The sequence below is a fragment of the Cavia porcellus genome, unplaced genomic scaffold, assembly GCF_034190915.1.
Source record: "Cavia porcellus strain 051 isolate PalLab524CR breed Dunkin Hartley unplaced genomic scaffold, mCavPor4.1 scaffold_14, whole genome shotgun sequence".
In the NCBI taxonomy this organism is placed as follows: domain Eukaryota; kingdom Metazoa; phylum Chordata; class Mammalia; order Rodentia; family Caviidae; genus Cavia; species Cavia porcellus.
This window is the reverse complement of record NW_026947497.1, coordinates 70,817,108-70,837,444: the sequence shown is the minus strand read 5'-3', so window position 1 is coordinate 70,837,444 and position 20,337 is coordinate 70,817,108. Positions and strand designations below refer to the sequence as shown.

General features: G+C 36.8%; 1 protein-coding gene across 4 annotated transcripts in view; it reads right to left on the bottom strand.

The window, feature by feature from the left end:
* Tp63 (tumor protein p63) overlaps nucleotides 1-20,337 on the bottom strand; it is a 208,315-nt gene that overhangs the window by 124,287 nt on the left and 63,691 nt on the right. For all 4 annotated transcript variants that reach the window (XM_003477086.4, XM_023560332.2, XM_005006874.4 and 1 more), the window contains exons 2-3: nucleotides 6,063-6,191; nucleotides 5,194-5,326 (exon numbers count right to left, since the gene is read on the bottom strand). In XM_003477086.4, the coding sequence (XP_003477134.1) occupies nucleotides 5,194-5,326; nucleotides 6,063-6,191 (262 nt within the window). The remainder of the gene's footprint in view (nucleotides 1-5,193; nucleotides 5,327-6,062; nucleotides 6,192-20,337) is intronic.

The window sequence follows — 20,337 nt, the reverse complement described above, 5'->3', positions numbered from 1 at the left end:
AAATCAGAAAGGATACCGAAGAACTGTGTAACATCGTGGTCTAACCAGGGCCAACTGACATTTATAAAACTTTCACTCAAAAAAAGAAGAAAACATCTTCTTTTCAAGTACCCACGCAACATTCACCAAGATCATCCCTATACTGGCTGGTAAAACAAAACAACATATTGGGAAATTGAAATCATACAAACTATGCCCTCCAGCCACAACAAAAACAAACTTCGTCACTATGGAAAGATAACAGAAAATATACAAACACTGGAAATTTTAAAAATATTGAAAACACATGATTCTAAATGCTAGTGTGTCAAAGGGAAAGTTTCATGGAAATTAAAAATAGTTTAAATGCAATATATAGATACTTACTGAAAGCAGGCAAATTAATATCTAATGGATAATTTATCTCAATAAAATGCTAAATGTCTTGGAAAAGAAGAAAATTTGCAACCCTACAATATAAGTTTCTAAAATATGAACTTTGGAAAAGAAGAGATAAATCCAAGAAGTAGAAGTTAGGAAATCAGGCTAGAAAAAATGAAGTGGGAAAACAGAAAAACAATACATAAAAGATGATAAAACCAAAATTTGAGGTGTTCTCTTTGAAAGATAAATGAAATTGGCCAATCCATTGTAAAAAAAAATAAGTTACTAACGCAAGAAATGAAAGAGGACAGTATCATTACAGATTTCATACACATTAAAATTATAATAAATAATATTTTAAGAATATTCCAAATAATTCTAAATATGAGTCCATGAATTTAATCAAGCCCTCAAAACACTCAGTTTGACAATTCTCAACCACAGTAAGTAGGCAATCTTAATAGTTCTATGAATATTGAAGAAATTGAATTTTCCTCCTACAAGAAATCTCAGGACCCGATGACTTCATCTATAGGTTTAAGAAAATATGCTAAAAATTAGCAATTCAACACAGTGATTCTCAGGATATAAAAGAAATGCCCCAAGGAAGCACACAAGGAAATCACACCAATGATCATGAATCACAGGAACACCAAGACTAAAATGATAGGTATCATAGCTACTAGTGTTATCACTCAAGGATGGGATCCATCCTTCTCTTCTTTGAATTGCAGGGGTTTCTTTTCTGTTCAGTTCCAAAACTAAGGTCTCTAGAATTCCTTCCAATTTTAGCAATTTGCATTAGAATAAACAATGCTACAGTGAAACTTGCATTTCTTTAGAGTGTATGTATGCGTCCTCCTGTGTGTGTATTCATGTGAATATTTATTTATGTTTTGATGGTTTTGTAGGATAAGTACCTGGAACTTATATACCAAAGAAGAAAGTCTTAAAAATTAAGTCAATTAGAATAGGTAAATTGTCTTCCAATATATCAATTTATACCCTAAAAGTGAAAAAAATTGCTTAATCTTTTCAATAACATCATCTGTATTGGCTATTATCAGTCATTTAAATCTTTATTGATAAGAGTGCACATTGTCTAAATTCGTGAATTTTTTATTAGCAAAGAAGTTGCAAACACTATTTCTGTTAAAAATTTCTGTGTTACCAGATGAATTACTGATACCCATTGCCAATGAGGAGGTGATGTTTCTCAATTTTTTTGTATTCAATTTACTAGGGCTACTAAACTTTTGTCATTATTTTTAATTTTGAGTTTATGTAGCCTGTAGAAATTTTTCCTTGGTAGAAATCTAAAAACTTGTCTTTTAAAACTTGTAATGTTTTAAAATTTTTAAAACTTCACAATGTTTTAATTGTAACAGTTATCCAAACTTGGACTGTTTCCTTCTCTCACTGTTTTGATCACTTTTACTCAAATTTCAAGGCCTACTTGCAAATCACTTTCTCTATAATGGATTTCCAGCCTTTCTCAGGCACAATGAATTATTACTTTTTAAATGTATCTTTAATATGTGTATATGTATATACCTTGGAATACATTTTCTAGGTAATTTTGTAAACATTCACCTTTCATGCTGTGTTATAGCCTTCTTGTGGTCAGAGTCTGTGATACCCTTGTCTGTACCCTAAAGAACACAGCATGTCTTTGAAACAACTGTGGGAGGGCACCATGTGATCAGAATTTTAGGTAAATTCTGGATGGCACAAGAGGATCATTTTGTGGACTTGAATGAAAGGATACATAGTAGCTGCTATGACCTAAGCCTGTCCAAAAGCAAACAAACGTACTGCCTCTTGGTCTCTTGCTAAGTAGAACTGAAGACCCCTCATAGATACCTGGGATCATACAATAGGGATTTACAAAGCGGGTCATTTTAGATAATTACCACTGAGATTCCTAGGGGAAAGTCTGATTGAGGTTAAAGGGGCTTTCCTCAAGGTACAAGGAGTGAACAAATGCAAAAGTAAGAGTTACATGGCTTCTACCAATCCTGCCCCAGAAAGCAACTACGTGTTACTATCATTCTCCATCTCTTGAAGGTACCACGAGTACTTGCTCAGATCCTAAAGCTGAGGCAGTAAGGAATATATTAAGTAAGAGGCAAAAACTGATACCACTCTTGAAAATCTCAATCAATTCAAAATACGAATTTTAAGGGCCAGCGTTCAGCTCAGCGGCGTAAGTGCCTGCTTGGCAAACGCGAGGTTTGCAGTTCGATCTCTGGCAGAAAAAAAAAAAAATTTTTTTTTTTTTTTTTTTTTTTTTTGAGAAACGCTGTTCATTTTCATCTGCTAACCCATGGGAGTTCATTCTCAGTACGATTAAAATCATCCTAATTAAGAGGGCACACACATTATCTGCAATCCTACTCAAATTTCCTTTGTTAATGATCAGAGCAAATCACTGTGAGTTCGTCTCATGACTAGTTTTCAAGGTGAAGGTTGCAGCTGAAATCAGTAAAACTGGGATGGATCCCTCAATTTCAAGATTCCTGCGCTTAATAAGTGGACGTGTCTTTTCATGTCCATAGAGTCATATTTCTTGCAATTGTGAAAGAATGCTTGGCTGACATCCCAACTTATTAAAAATATTATGCTGAAGAGAAAGTAATTTATGTGCAGGCTTTGGAAACTGCTTAGTAATTAATCTGTACAGGAAAAGTGAAAATATTTGACCAAGTAAAAGAAGAAAAGAGAACCAGTAGCAGCAGTAGTTTAGAAGGACTAGAAATTGAAGAGTCTCTCATTTCTTAATGTATGCACCAGAACATTTTTTATCAACATTTTACGCAAGACCACTATTTGTTGCTACTGTTGCTGAGGAAGATTGTCGTAATTTAGTCTCATCTGTGTAGCTATCACTTGTAGATATAGGTAGGTAGGTAGATCGGTAGGTAGAGAGAGAGATATAGGGATTTTGAGATAGACAGAGATGTAGATAAGAAAAGGGATGAGTGGAGGTTCATATGGAATTATAAAGTTTGGGCAATGTTATCATTCTTTGTAGTCAGAAACAGGGCAGCTATAGATAGGCACACTGTTTTATTCATTTAATTCCATTCTCACTCTATTTTCATATTGTTGTCTAAATAGTTGTTCCAAATGTCCTATTGCGTTTTGTATTGTTTGCTGGCAAAGTCCTATTTCTTTTTTTCAGCATTTTCAGAGTAGGTCCTACTCTGTGAGGCCCTACTACATAAATCTCAAGCACTAGGCAAGACAAAATATTTTTATGACTCCTCCAGAGGAAGAGAAACAAATTAACATTGTGCAATGCCCAATACAACAAAAGATATGCTTCAGAGTGATGACTCCTAATTCAGACTAGTAGAAATATTGACACAGAAATGATTTCTTGGGACGATAGGACAAATACGGCAATAAGGAACAGATAAAAATTGCAAAGAGAGGTGGAAAAAATGGAACTGGTGTTTTCAAGATCATTTCCAAAAATACAAAGAAGAGAAAAAAATCAAGACCCACTGAAAAGATTCTGGCATTAGTGTACAAAATGCTAATCACAGAAATTAGAAAATAAAATTTAAAAAATTTGTGATGCTTTATTTTAAATTTCATAACTTTTAGCCTACTTCTGTGAATCCAAGAATCAAAAAAAAAAAAAAAAAAGAAAAGATCTCTGGAGAAAATATTAAAGTCTAATTCTGCCTAGGCAGATGTTACCCATCAGAATTTACTACACTTTCGTGCTCACTTGTGACACATTCTGAGGCCTTAAATGATGGTCCCTTTGGAATTATCTGCCCATTTCATTTCATTAGCCCAATGATAATTGAGAATTGTATCTGTGTGGACATGAAGAACCAATAATGCAATATATCCTCCCTTCAAATTAGTGGTACGGCGTAAGCATGTTCGCAGGGTTAATGGTTTGTGTTTTGTCTGTTTCCTCTTCCTTTTCTCAGTGATACCTTCTCCCAACATTAACATGTCTATTATTTGTCAAAAAGTACACAGAGAAGATTCCTGTAAAGTCTTACATCAAACAATGCCTTTACACGTCAGCAGGCACTTTTCAAGACACCCCACCAGCTCTATTTTTTCATATTTTATAGCAAATTTAAATAGAAAAAATAAGCTTTGTAAGGCAAATAAATAGTAGGAAAAGAAAAAAGCCCACAGCACTATAGACTACACAATGTCAGATATCATCCAAGCATCTCAGAACAGTGTGTTACTGTCATTAACACACCTGCACGCCTTGGCTTGCCTGGGAGGGATGTGACATGTAAGTTCTTGTCATTTTATAAATGAGAAACTGAGGCCTTGGGCCTGAGTGACTCAGTGGCAAAGCCATGAAAATTCTGTTTTGTGCATTAGTTATCTTCTGTCTTCTTCCTCTATCGCCAGATATCAAAACAAGTGTGTAGAACACACTTCCTCCTCTGCCATTACAGAACAGTTCATTGGGAAAGGAAGTTTGCCATTGTGGAAAGTGCTCTGGGTAGAATAAGATTTAGATCCTCATTCTTTCTTCCTCTCAACCAGCTGGAAAACCTTAGTGGTATCATCCTCTCCAAATTGGAATTGACATAAAGAACAATTGAGATGAAAGATGTAAAGATTATTTTCAATATCCTCCAGCACACATTCTGGGGAATTGAAGCCAACGCACATCCACAAACTATGACTAATGGGTCTCAGATGGCTGTATTGGCTGTCATTGCGAGGGTCTTGCCTGCTGAGTTCCACCTATTTTTTATATACACCTTTAAAGTGCTGGTTCATAGGATGGTGGACAGCCCGGCTGGCCCACAGGTTAAAGAGGAAACCCACATCACTCACCCACATGGGGTCCCTCAGGTCTGAGTCTTGCATGCGAATACAGTCCATGCTGATCTCAATTTTGTTAGTTGCACCATTTTCTGATGATTCGTCCATGAAGTTCAAGTCAATGGGCTGAACTGAACATATAGGCCTAATGTAAAGGAAAGGAAACATATGTTAGGCAAGGAAAGGAACTAAAACACACTTTACACTGTGTGCTTTCTGCTTCTAAGCAGGCAAGGCTTACTACCCACTCCAAGTCTGAAACTGTGACTCTAGCTCAATCACGTTCTCGATGTATAATTTCAAGCAGTTTGAATCTAGATACTCTTTGTTAAATAAGAACATGACTCCTGAACTTCTCAAAGAATTGATGGATGGAATGAAGGACAGCAAATGGATCAGAGTATTTTGTATCATAGAGTCCTCAGTGTTATAATATTCTATCATTTGCTTAATTTATTCATCTCAATCTTGCATTTAATAAAGGAGTAATAATACTTCATAGAAAGATTAAAATGCTTGACAAAATTCAGAGTTTGGTATTCCTGGACAGACTTGCGCTGTAACCATGGATATAGGTCTTCAAGCTAAAGGCATAGATTTTGAGTATCAAAGAGACATCGAGAGGCTGTTTCAGATTGTTCAGATCACTAACAGGAGTCCCAAAATTATATCGCTTTTGAGTAATTATCGTCTTTTGATATGAGAAAATGAACAACCATTGGATTTTGAAAACTGTAATGATGCTAGAGATGGTAAATTTCCTCAACGATAACTAGTTATTTACTGATTCTAGACACATACTGTCAGCAATATTTTGTCCATCCATATGTATCTAGTTTTAATTGTTCAATTACAACATTTCTTATTTATTGGATACTTACTGTTCTAGAAAATCCCAGATATGCTGGAAAACCTCTGGACTGAGGAATTCACTCGTCTGTGTACTCTGGGACATGGTAGACCGGTAATAACTTTCTTTCCAAGAGAAATGACCTGGGGTTTCTACGAAGCTTAAAAGAACAAAAACGAAGCTAAGATTGTACTTTCTGCATTTATGACAATGAATATTTAAATTAAAGCATAGTCTATGAAGAAAACATAGAGTGAGCCTATAAAACCATACAGGTACATACAGCACGTTTTAGAACTTGCATAATTTATATTTCTTTAGGAACATTATGGATCTTATTTCAACATAAATTCACAAGCTTTCAAGTCTTTATCAAAGTTTATCTTTCCTAATTAAAAATAGAGTTATTATGTGCAATGCTTCCACTATCCAATATTTGTGTTCTGCAGATTTCAAAAAGAAAATAAACATTTGCTCATTAAGTCTGACAGCGAATCTGACCTATCATTAATTGTTTCAAATGATTACCTGTTTATTCTGCCTCTAGCAGGCAAGAAATAGAAACAGAAAACAAAAATGAGCTCAGACAACTTAAATTTCAGTCTCAGATTTATCACTCATCTCATAAATACAACCTTAGTATCACACTCAAGGACAAAAAATTGAAAACTCCATACTTAAGTTTTCAGTTTATTTTTAATCACTGTTTACCTTAGTATATGCTTGTGAGTGATCTTTAAATGGAAAATTCTGTTAGAATAAGGGATAAGCAAACATTTGAATATTCTGAAAATTAATGTCATTTCTGTTTGCTTCATTTAGTTAGTGGGTCATCAAATTTACATATATGTATATTTGTATATTTACATATATTTGCATGTGCATACATACATATATATTTAAAGTTGATGTCTATATATTGAAAGAGAAATAGTAGCTTTTTCGGATGATGCATTCTTCAAATTTGAATATTATCTGTGCAGAGTCACTGTGATGATCAGCAGACTAATTTTGCGCCAGAATGAAATTAGCTAAGCTTTTTATCATTACTATTCATAATGTAAAGAGATAAATAACATGCTAAATTAATAAATCCTTCTAAATTTTCAAATGTGTGTTTTCATCTATTTACATAATAGAAGATAACAGGAGTTATTAATGATGGTCCCTAGCTACCTGAACAGCACATTTATTTGCTGAGATTAAACATATACAAAACATGTATGATTTCCAGGAAGCATAATGGGTACTAGAATAAAAAACTAAGACTTTTCTAAATGAACATTGTATTTTAAGACAATTGTTAATTCACATGTAGTTGTAATGTATAATACAGTGTTACCTTAGAGATTCTTTACCCATGTGTCTTCCAGTGACAAGACCTTGTAAAACTACTATGAAATGCTAAAACCAGAATACACATGCCCATTGGTGGAATCTACTGATCTTATTCAGAAGTTTTTAGTGAGTTACAGGCAGGTATACTCACTAGAGTAGGTAGAAATTTATCACATCTGCAGGATAGTACATTTATCTTCATCATACTAAAGAATTTCAAATGCAAAATGGACACAGAATGTTTTGCACTGATTTCGAAGTTATATGGAGGAAGGGTTACAACATGTCAGATTGTGTGTAATGCAGTTATTTAGTGATTTTCTGCATTAGTACATTAAAAAATTGAGAGGATGAATTCATAGAATTTTCATAGGCAAAAATGAATACAAATTTGATTATTGGTTGAAAGAGTGAATCAAATGTTGGTTGTGTTATTATTAAAGGGAGGAGGAAAATTCATGCACACTTTCAGTTTGTTGAAATGAGCATTTGGGATTTCATGGACTGCGTCAGTAGATACAGTGAAAAACTCTGGCTTACAGAAGGAGACATAGTGAGTTCCATCTCAGCATGTGGAGTTTAAAGTATCTGTGAATGAGTTCATGACAGTGGATGTCATGAATAGATGTCATGATAGAACACAGAGATTCTGAGAAGTTTAGGATATCTGACAAGGAAACAAAGTTTTTCTTAATGATCCACAGTATTATATAGATAAGGGATTCAGGAAGGTAAGACCTGAGAAATTGGTTTCACATGAATAGGTCACTGGCAACTTGACACTCGCACTATCTGTATATTCAAAATTCAGTGAATTTAGGATTAAAGAGGGAGGTAGAGAGGAGCTGTCCTTTTGTTAGAGTTGGATTAGAAGAATCTGAATTAGCCCTAAACAAAAAAAGTGGAAAGGAAGCATCCAGAAAGCAAACACAAGATACGTGAAGGAAAAGGAATGGTGTGCAGAACAATCCTGGCAGAGGAGTCAAGGACTTGAGTGGAGAGGATGGACCAGGGGAATGTCAGCTGCATATAGAGGCTTGTCCCTCGTTTGCTATCCAGGAAGAGAAGTGAGGAGAATGGAAGTCGGTCCAGAGTTTCATAGCTCTTAGCAGGGACATTAAACACGGGCAAGTCCTGAGAGTCAGAAACAAGGGCATGGGTGTGGAGAGCTAAAGCACTAGGAAAGCACACCGAGGGAGGAAGAACACCTTTGTGTAAATTAGTGAAAAAAATAAAAATAGGTGATGGTTAGAACCAATGCTATGGTATTGAATCAAGGTATTTCATTTTCCCCTTAAGTTAAATCCCCAGTCCTTTTTATTTATTGACTTACTGTTTATTTTATTTGGAGACAGAATCCCACTGAGTTATCCAGGCATAACTGGAACTTGTGATCCTTCTGCCTTAACCCTCCCCCCCAAAGAACATCACAGCCTGTCAAAGTTGGTGTTATTTTTCCAGGATTGGAAATCTTGCTCTTTCATTTTGTAAAGAGGCTGAAACCTAAATATCAGAACCTTGTCCTGGATCCATCGTTATGACATGGTGTTCGCTAATAAAAATAGAAAGTTAAATTTTCCCACTCAATTGCTGAAGACAGTTGTTTTTATGAAAATTACCACTAACTTCTAAAAAATATAAAGCTAATAAGCACTCAACACTCATCTCTTCCTAATTGACTATCATCATGCCCCTGAAAGATACTTTAAACAAGAATATAGCTAAATTGCTTAGATCTCAAAATATTAAAAATCATTTTGGAATTGAATAGTGCTCATCTGTAATAAAGTAGTTCAATTAAGGGTTTTGTGTACAAACATTTCAACAATACAATAGTAGAGCATTTAATGATGAATATGAGCTGTGCTTTTTGAAATTTTTCAGAGTGGAGTGGTAAAACTGGAATACCAACATTTGTATGATTTTTATTCTTGTGTCATCCACTTTTGTGCTCTGACTTTTCACTGGACTGTGTCCTTCTTAGGGGCCAAAAGTCAACATCAGTCAGCCAGCTTGTGTTCTTGCCGAGTGGGAAGGAATCACCGCTGATTATGGCAAGATTCACTTAGAGCCTGCTTTGTGGGTTTGCACAAGATGACCCTCCAGGCTTAGAAAGTAAAAGGAATTTGTTCAAGGTCACTCAATTCAGAAATGATAAAGCTGGGAGCTAAATTTAGAGCTGTATTCCTTCAAAGTCATGCTTTCTTGAATTACATAGATGATTTTTAAGCTTCATTTAGAATGAATTTTAGGAAATGTGATGTTTTCATTGTTAGAATGACTTTCACTATTAAAAATATCTGCTAACTCTATATCATAAGTCATCATCGCATCCCATAAGATGAGTGAGGAATGGCAAAAGGAAACTGATGATGAGAAATGAATGCTATTTACAGAATGTCTGGCACATTTGCAGATCCTCAATGTCTCACACAGGAGGTGACTCACATGTCTTATAAGGAAGACAGTTGGATTTACTGTTTCTCAAGGGAGACTGACCGCTCAAATACGCTGGGAATATCTTCATCCCTTAGATACAAGTGGTTCAAAGCTCAGAATATGACTTCACCTTCCTTTATCCACCCATCCATCCATCCACCCATCTGTCTGTCCATCCATCCGTCCATCCACTATCTATCCATTCTCCTACTCTGTCACTCATGTAGCTAATGAACCCTTCTCACACCAGCTTCTCTAGATTTTCCATAAACATGTAACCTGGTTAGGTCCAGGAGGATCTGAGGTTACACAGCTCCTTTTGCATTTTCGTTTTAGAAGTCAGTTCCATTCCGTTAGATTACTCTGTTATTATACTCTCTTTCATTTTTAATCATCATACTTACTTTTAAAGATGCCATGGGGGCACATTAATGTCTTTTCAATGCATTGCTCCTTTACTGTACCCAACAATTTCTAAGGGCCATGAAGGACTGAATGTATTTATGCTTGAGCTAAATCTCCCTTAAAATGTTCCCTCACGTACTCTGAATCAGGCCCATTAATACCTTCTTTTCCTGAAATGCAATTGTTTTGTTTTCAACTCCATGCTGAAAATGATAGTTCATTTATTTTCTCCATCTCAATCCATCTCAATTCCATCCATCTCAATTCCATCCATCTCAATTCTAACCCTACACCCTCTTTACTGTTGACAAACACAACATAAAAGGACAAAATGCATTTCAAGCTTTATCTAATGGCTTAATACTTTCCATTTACCACAATTTAGACCAGAAAATACCATAAGCAAGGAAATCTTTTATATATTACTGAACTGATAAATTCTTAAGGAAACCTCTTTTCTGTATTCATTTCCCCTCTATCATCTTTAGAAGCCTTTAATTTCCCAAGACTTGATTGTTCTCAGCTTGCTTATCTGTGACACATCCATACGCTCCAATCCCAGATCTCTCCTAAGTTCTGCACATCTACCACCAGCTAAGCAATGATTAATTCTGGCAGAGTGTTCTTTTTCCTCTATGTGGTATTAAACTCTCTAAGTCTCATATTTGTGACTAGCCTATGCAATTTGTATCTCCAAGATAATAATTATTTCTCTGTCTATAGCCTCCTTCTCTCACTCTCTTTACCCATAAAAACTTCTGTCTTCTTTTGCCCATGTTCTCTCCTAACTTATGTACCTATATGTGATGATCAGCCTTTCACAAACAGCCTTTCTCTCTTCTCCCCTCACTTCCCCTGCTCTCCCTTCTCCTCCTCTTCTCCCTTCTCTCCTGCCCTCTCCTCTTCTCTTCTCATGACTTTTCCTTTCCTTTCCTTCCTTCCTTCCTTCCTTCCTTCCTTCCTTCCTTCCTTCCTTCCTCCCTTTCTCGCTTTTTTGATTCTTACTTTATTAGTACATGCTTACACATGTAGTGATTATATTTATTGTTTGTACACGTACATGACACATTCTAATTCTTTTTACATCACTTTCCTTACCCATTCCTCCTTGCTCCTGCTGCCTTTCCCTTTGTAAAAGCTCTGCTTTCATTTTTCTTCAATTCTCTTTCTTTTTTCTTTCCTTTCTTTTTTATTCCTTCTCCTTTCTTTCCATACCCCCTCCCTTGCTTACCCTTATCTGATGCAGAATTGAAAGTTGCTAACTTTGTGACCAGGGCAAAACGTAGCCAAATCTTGCTTTGGCTCTCATTCTGTCAGGTGAATCTTCCCATCCAAACTGTTCAGCCAGATTTATGCTACAGGTTATTGTGACCTCGTTCTATGCCATCTTCCCTCAAGCCATATGCTTTACATTTGCCAACACCCAGCTTGAAACTCAGCTCAGTGAGAAAGGACAATTTATGATTTCACTGGGTTAACTGCCTTCATTTGGCACGCTTTAAGTATTTGTATTCTTGTTTAATTTCACTATAATTTATCCATGTTGAAAGTTGTTTTGATTTTGTTAATTCAGGTCTAGATTTCCAACTAACAAGGAAGTAAAAGTCAAAAACACAATATATAACTGGTTGTTTATATGACTCAGCTGTACAGTGGAAAACTTGGAAAGGAAGACAGAAACTTATATGACTGCATCACTATGTTCTTACATATAACAGAATTGATATAATAACAGCATTCATATCCATTATATGAATGAGCTTTACAGTTAAACATACAGATTAAATTGGCTTATCATAATTTTTTTTTGAGACAGGGTCTCAAGATGTATCTCAAGTTGTCCAAAAACTGGTGTATCACCCTCCTGAGTGCTGGGATTATGAGGCTGTACCACCATGCCCAGTTGACTCTTTAGTGTTTATCCTTTTCTGTGCTAGGAACTGAACCCAGAGCATTGATCAGGCTGGACAACTGCTGTATCACTGAACTACAATCCCAGTGGTCTTTCTGATACGTAAGGATGACCTCTGTAAAGAGTGAAGTGGATATTTTGCAAGAATAAGACAGAAAGCATTGAAAACTCAAGCAGGAGAACAGAGAGATATCCTTCAGAAGCCCTGAGGCCTCAGAGGTAATGACATAATCCACTAAGCAATGTCTCAGAGTTGATTCCAACATCAAAAAGACATGAACATGGTGTAGATGTTTCTTGGCTTTAAAAGGATGGAAAAGTACATATTCTTTTCAGATGTACTTGTATTGCAATATGAAAGCAAAAATAAAGTTCTGAGCAGTATTATGTTCACAGCTAGGGATGGTAGCACTTGTCTATAATTTCAATACTGTGACAGGCTGAGGCAGGGGGACCATAAATTCAAAATCAACTTAGATCATTTAGCAACCTAGAGTGAGTTCATCTCAAAATAAAAACTTTTAAAAAGAAAGAAAATAATCCCAGTTATGATAGCATCTAAAAGAATAAAATATCTAAAAATAAATTCAGCCAAAGAGGCATAAAATGTCTACATTGAAAACTATAAAGCAGTGTTAAAAAGAAGGCATGGGAGGGTAGGTAGTTCATGCAAAGAACATGGGTTCAATCCCCAGTACCTCCCCCCACACACATGGTATGCATCCAATTATCTAGAAAGTCCAGCTATATCAAATGGTTTACTTCCTAACCACTCCGAGTAGATAAGTTTTATTCTTACTTAATGACTCATTACTCATTATGGCACTTTTTCTTCTTTTCTGATCAGTATCTCCTTTTGTCTTAAGGTACATATTTTTATTTACAGTGTCTCTATTATTGGGGATAAGAAATTCATTTTAGTTTTTTTTGCTTTGTGGTCTCATATTGTAGCACAGTACCAGCCACAGAATAGGAATACAGTAAGTGCTCACTGAAGGAAACATTTGAAAAGCAGAGTGTAAATAGCAATGCCAACATGAGCAGCAGAAACAGTGGCTAACATGTGATTGTTTCCATGAGCAACATGCCTGCAAGGCACTGTTTAATTTCAAAACACCCTAAGAAGTAGATACCGATATTATCCCATTGTACAGATAAGACAATGCTTAAGGTCACATGAGAGCTGAAAGCATGAGACTCTGTTGGCAGGGATATGACTTCTGTAGTCTTCACACACCATTTTCAAGGTTAACTCTGGGCCAGTGACTTCCCGAGCCTCAGTGTTCTTGTGTGTGTCAGTGAGAAAGAGAATGACACCTCGCTCACTTTGGGGGGAGGCCTGGAATCCCCACTGCAGACTGTTACTCTGTTTCCCAGGAGTGGGGAGCAGGCAGCACCCTTTAAGGTCAACAGAATCAGGTGTAGTGCATTCAGAAAATGCCCATTTTCTGTCCCTGCATCCAAGAGATTCTGTTTCAAATGATCTGGAGTGAGACCCCCAAGATTGTTGTTGAAAAACTTGTCCTTGAAAATATATGGCTCCAGGGTACACCCAAATTTCAATCCTATAGGAGCTTTATTAAAGACAGTGTCTCAGTAAGTTTGCATTTTTCCCAAAATTCTTATCTTTAAGTAAATTAAGTATTGACTTGTTGTCCATTCAGATCTCTGTACCTCTGTCTGTCTGTCTGTCTGTCTCTCTCTCTCTCTCTCTCTCTTTCTCTTCCTCTCCCTCTCTCTCTGTAGTTCTAGAGCTCCAGCCCAGGAACTTCTGCATCCTATACAAATGTCCAATCACTTAGTTCCACTCCCAGCACTCACATATCATTTTAATACTTAAACAATAGTAGAGTGCAATAATCACTTACCATCAGTATTATGTAACACATTCTAAATGCTCTTAATTGTTCTATCACCACATGATAATGTTTTGCTATTGTGATATTCATTTTATTGAAGATGGCACTGTGGTACGGAAGCTAAATAACTTCCCCCAAATAGCACACTTAGTCCAGGAGAGGAGCAGAGATCCAAGCTCAGCAGGCTGCCTTCAGAGCCTGAGTCTGAGGCTTATCACAGGGCTGTGACAGATGATGGACAGAGGTCAAGGCTCTGCCTTACAGACCTCATGCCTCCAAGACCAGGATCTTGAGTAAGTCCCTGTCCTCCTTCAAGGTCCAAGTTCCTCTTCTCTGAAGTCAGCGGTTGTCTCTGAAGAGCTCTAAGCCTCTGTGCTCCAAAGATTCTATCATTTCAGTACAAAGTGAGAGATATGGATCAAGGTCCTCTCTTGTGAATGTGGATAACCAGTTTTCCCAGCCCCATTTGTGAAAGGGGGTATCTTTGGATGTGGGGGATAAAGAAGGAAGAGTAAAACAGAATTGAAATGGGTCCCCCAGCTAAATGCCATCACTATGACTCATAAACATAGACTAACAGAAATTGAAACAAAGATTCTATCATTCATTTTCCAGAAGACTTTTGTCCCTGTTATTGGATGAACCAAGGCTCAAGGGTGAGCTGACAGTGAAAACTCAATCCTTCTTGTAGTATTGCCCCTGCTTTTATTCTTCTTTTTCCGCTAATTCAAAACACTTCCTTCTGAGTCCTTCATCCTGTTATTCCTTCTTGCCTGGGAAGCTACATGTACTATGTCCAGGGAAGGTAGCCCTCTCATTTGACCTCAGCTGTCTTCAGTTAATCTGGCTTCCAGAGTGCTTTCACCTGAACCCCATAACTCTCCTAGGAAAGTCCACCAGCTTTTGCTCTCTCTCCTCTGCAACCGTACACAGCTAATTCATGTTCAGTGACTCTTCTTTTCCTCTGTGTTTTTCTTATCTTGCCCCTTATTTGTGGCTGTCCCTTCCCAGGGTTGACCTCTCAGGCTTCGCTAAACACTGTGGTTTTTAAACCTGGCAATACTGTAGTACACCTAAGATGCTGACCTGTGCACGGCTGAGCACGACCCCACTCCAAAGAAAGCAGAATTTCCAAGGGCAAAATATGAAAAGGAATGGTGTTTGAAAGCTTAGAAGTTCCACAATATTCCAAAATGTGGTAGGGTTAGGAACCATTGGTATAGAGCCTCAGTGATTCCCCAGTGGAGAAGATGAAGTCATCTGGGCAGTTGACTATGCGTTAGTCCAGAAAAAATGTCTAGCACATGCCTCCCAGGTGATTTGAAGTCCCTTCAAGAAACAAAATTCGAGTTGAACCTCTAAGGCTGGATGGGTCACCACATCTCCTGTTACTCGCCTTTGTGGAACAACACTGTGCTTCGTATTGCATCCTGCTCCAAGCTAATATTTCTAGTCATGGATTGCTGTGAGGAGAAGAAAAAAAAAACAACACTTGGTAGCAAGGGCCACATTCTTTGATCCTGTCTGAGCTGGCTGGTGAGGTAACTGTAGGCATCTCTTACCCTCCCTAGGCTTTATTCCCCCTTACGTGTGAAAGAAAGCTACTGGATGACGAGTAAGTGCTAAGCTTCCTTCCTACTTTCTTCCTGTTCTCCACTACTACTCAGGCAGCCCAGGTGTTTTCTAGTTCAGCTGACAAGAGATGCATTTCTTCTGCGCTCCTGCTCTGGAAACCTGGTGAGGATGGCCCACTGCAAGACAGCACCGTGGCTTCAGACTGCGACCTCCTTGGCACACCTGGAGCTCTCTCAGTGGGCTTCTGAGGTCCTGTCACTAGTGCACTGAGTTTAGGGGGATTTGAGCAGTGGAGTTCAGTAAACACACTGCACCTAGCATGTGTTCCCATTCTATCCTGATGCTTCTAGGACCTGTCTACTCCCCATATGTTAATTATCAACAAACAAAGCAAAACATTGTATTGTTGGATGTGTGGCACAGGCCTATAATCCCAGCACTCCAGGAAGCCTAGGCAGGAGAATTGAAAGGTCAAACCCCACCTACCCAGCTGAGCAACTTCAGCAGCCTCTGGATCAGATTAAAGAGTAAAACGGGACTGCAGCTACAACTCAGTGTGATGGTCCTGGATTCGATCCCCAGTACCACATACACATCAAATCTGTATATATAGCTATTTTTAAAATGTATTACACTTATCAAAAGTCACAGGATAGTTTTCTCAGGCTTATCAGTGTGTAAGAGATTCAGTACACTATTCAGTATGAAATAAAATAGGATTGATTCTGATGGGCACATGAGGTTCTATAGTAGGTTTACTGGAGAGATTTAAGCGGACATTCCTTGTTTAACAACCTGGCCATTCCTGTAACTAAATGAATTGGTCGATAAATGAAGAATTGTGTGTAGTACGTACATTGCAGTGTTCAGGGCAAAGAAATAGCCAAAGGGAACTCCAACTGGAAGACTTTGCATTTATTTGCACAACTCTTACATGCAGTACTGCAGTGTATAACAGAACATGAAACTGCAGTACTGTATTGAGCAGTTCAATCAACAAAAATACAGCACTGCATAAATAAGATGCATTGCATGAGAAATACATAAAGCCTCTATAAAGAAGATATATAGAATTGTACCAAAACAATGGGTGATAAGTTCTAGCGACGGGTTGTGAAGTCTGAACAAGATGTCTTGGTGGCAAATCTGAACAGTCAGTAAATAGGTAGGAGGCAAATGTATATCACATATGTTATTTGGGTTTCTTTTAAAACAAAAGATGTTAAGGTGCAAAGTTTCTAATTTAAAAACCTCAGTTTTCAGGTTTCATTGTAGTGTTGGAATTCCGTGATCCATAAGTGAGTTTAGAGTTGCAGTTTGAATACTTATCTCTAAAAGGTTCACCATCACGAAGTAGATGGCTAAATAATGAATATCTGAAATACAGAAATAGTTCAGTGTTGACCTTATGGGGATTTGATTTGATGCTTATCCAATTCGAGAATTGTGGAAAGAATTAAGCATTAAATTTGTGACTCATGTACTTTGGTTCAGAAACACTTCTGTTTGTAAAAAATTTGGCTGGCAAACAAACGTATTTGGCAAACTTTGAATCTACTCATGAACTCCACATTGGGTAACAAACAGAACCACAGCTACCTTTTCCACACAAACACAAACACAAACACAAACACAAACACAAACACAAACACAGCCGTCTTCTCCAAAATGGTACACCAAATTAAATTCATAAACCGAGGCATTGCTGTAACTATTTAATTGCAGGTTGTTGAAACATGGAACAGCTTTAAGACATGAAACATTCTCTCTCTCTCTCTCTCTCTCTCTCTCTGTGTGTGTGTGTACACTTTGGCTTTAACTCATGTGCACTAACATTTCAGGGAGGTGCTTCAATCAGTATCATGACTTAGATCTATAGATATAAAGAGATTCAGATAAGTCTGGCATAAAGAAAGCAAATGCTATAATAAGCAGATGGACCAATGGAAAAAAGTTAGAATAATAGATTATACAGCATGAGAGTGAGGAAAGAAGGCATATAGGAGAACTTTATTTTATTTGGGGTATTTTAAACAACTGAGCTGTAAAACTCAGGATGCCATAAAATTATTCAGTTTAATGGGAGGATGAGCTACAGGTTCTTTGCATCTTCACTGCGGTTGATGATGAGAAAGCTGAAGAATTTCTTTTCTAATAGTCTAATGGCATCATTCCAATTGAGTGAGAAAAAGATTAGTAAAACTCTATCTCTTGGAAGGGAAGTGATCATCAAAATAACTTTTTTAGGGTCTTTTGAGACTGAAATTCAAGCTAAGTGAAGGATCATACAAAGCCTGTGAATTATCATGTTGTTTCCATAATGTGCTCCAAGTCTAATGATGACAAATCTTTTAAAAAATTATAATGTGAATTCATCAAAATAAAATGGCGTTAGGGAAGCATTCTATTGCTGGAGGTTTGTCCTCATTCAAGAGGAGATTGGATGAAAATATATTTTACAGAAGGAGGTGTGTGAACAAAAATGATCTATCAATATACTTAAATAATGTGAAAGTCAATTCAGAGGTACTGAACATTCATTAGGAACATGAATTTAATTTTTTATTAGTATGTGTTTGCAGTATAAGTGATTATGTTCACTGTGGGGAGTCAGTACATGTAAATCTTAATTTTTCTCATACTTTCCCTCTTTCCCCCATCTCATTGTCCCATTCCCTTTTGCAAAAGATCTATATACCTGGTTTCTATTGTTTTTATCCTACTCTGTAATTTATTTATATTTTGGATTTTTTTTTCATATAAGAGAAGTTATATAATATTTAAACATATGTGTGTGATTTCTTTCACTGAACATTATGGTCTCAATATCATGAGTTTTAGAATCCTAGTTTTTTCCACACCGCAGATGTTTGATCTTGATCAAGTTACTTCAGTGTTCTAAATCTCTATTTCCTCACACAAATAACAAGAATGCAAATTCCTCAATGACCAGTGATGCTGAATATTTCTTCCTGTATTCATTAGCCATTTGTATTTCTTTATCCAAGAAGTGTGTTTTCATCTCAGATGCCCATTTTTGGAATGGGTCTTTAAATTTAGGGACCTGATTTGTTTTTGAATTTTTTATGCATTCTATATAGAAGTGCTTTGTCTGAGGGATAATTGACTACATTTTTCCCATTTTGTGGATTTTCTTTTCACTCTGTTGGTGACTAACTTTTTAATAATTTAGGATCTCAGTGTTAATTTCCTATTATTTTGTTTTGAAATTCTGTATCATCATTTTTAATTCTTTTTTGTTGTTGATAATGATGTTTTGTTTTTAAAATAAAAAATACAAATTCTTAGCACATTACATTTTTGTACAAGTAAATGAAGCATATTTACAGTTTTAACATAGTTCCTGGAAAATAGTGAATAATGTTGGGTAATGCTAACTATACCATTAAATGGTGATCCACAGTTCAATCCCTATCCCTGTGAGATAGTTAAAGGGAAAATGGTTCAGAACCCAGAATCTCGGTATTGAGGTAGAATTAGAACTATTTCTCAAGCAGTTTCATGGTCTCTAGACCTTTTCAACAAAAGAATACCAAACAAATTAAATCAGTGCATAGAAATGTGTATGGTGATAAATCTTCATTGTTCCACAAAAGAATATCTGTGGCTTGTGGATGGTACCTAAGTCCCTCATTGGCTGTTCTAATTTTGTGTATCAGCTTTATATACCATAGTGGCTGTACGACAAACCACCAGACAGTCTCAGAATCCATACTTGTGACCAAGTATTAACTTTATAGAGTACTTTACCATCAATGTCATTATGTAATCGCAGTCAAATTTCGCTGACATGCATACACCTAATAGATTTTAGTGTTGATTATGGCATATTCCCTAGAAGAACTGGGTAGCACATTCTTTTTTTTTTTTTTCTTTTAATTTATCCAAAGCAATGACAAAGACTATTTTAATTAGTACCACATGTTTGTAATACGTATATTTTACAACAATTTTGTAAGAGGCTACGTGCAGTTTGTTTCTTTTATAAATCTACATCCCTTCCCCTCCCTCTCTCTCCCTCTTCCTCTAATTCCCCTAATGACCACCAAGGGGACTTTAGCAATGACTAATGTATACCAGTAAGAGACAAAATCTTGGAACAGAAGTCTTTAAGAACCAAGGATGCGAAGCACCTCCCCTCCCTGGTGGTCTGGCAGACTGCTGTCTTTCCAGGGGGAGAACCAGCAGCAGCTCCTGAGATCTACGCCATGTTGGAACTTAGGACACTGTGAAACCAAACAACCAGCCTGCCTCCTTGCTAAACAATAGTGAACCTACTGATGCTGATGCACGGCCTAGAGTCAAATACCCCACTTCTCCTATACCACCCCCACCACCCGTTAGCAAATGGGAACCAGAAATCTGAGCGTCTCCTGGGAGGTTGACCATAGCAAGTAAGGGGGACTTCCTTCTACCATCTCTTTGAAGACAAATATTTTTATTACTGTTTTGCTCTTTCCTGATTAATGGTACTGCTCTGTTCAATATTCTGTTTTGATAAGTTCTATAGTGTTCTATATTTCATCTCATTTTGATATACGTGATTGAAAGAACAACTATTGTAAAGATAACAAAATATACTGTGATACCTATTACTGTTATCCTGGTAACCTATTGTGAAGTTCTGCACCAGTTTCACTGTACGATCTTAGTTGGCTTTATTCTGTCTTGTTCTGTTGTATACTTTCAAAATAAAATTTGAAAAAAAAAAAAAAGATCCAACGATGCTATCAAGCTTCATCAAAGTGTACAGAAAG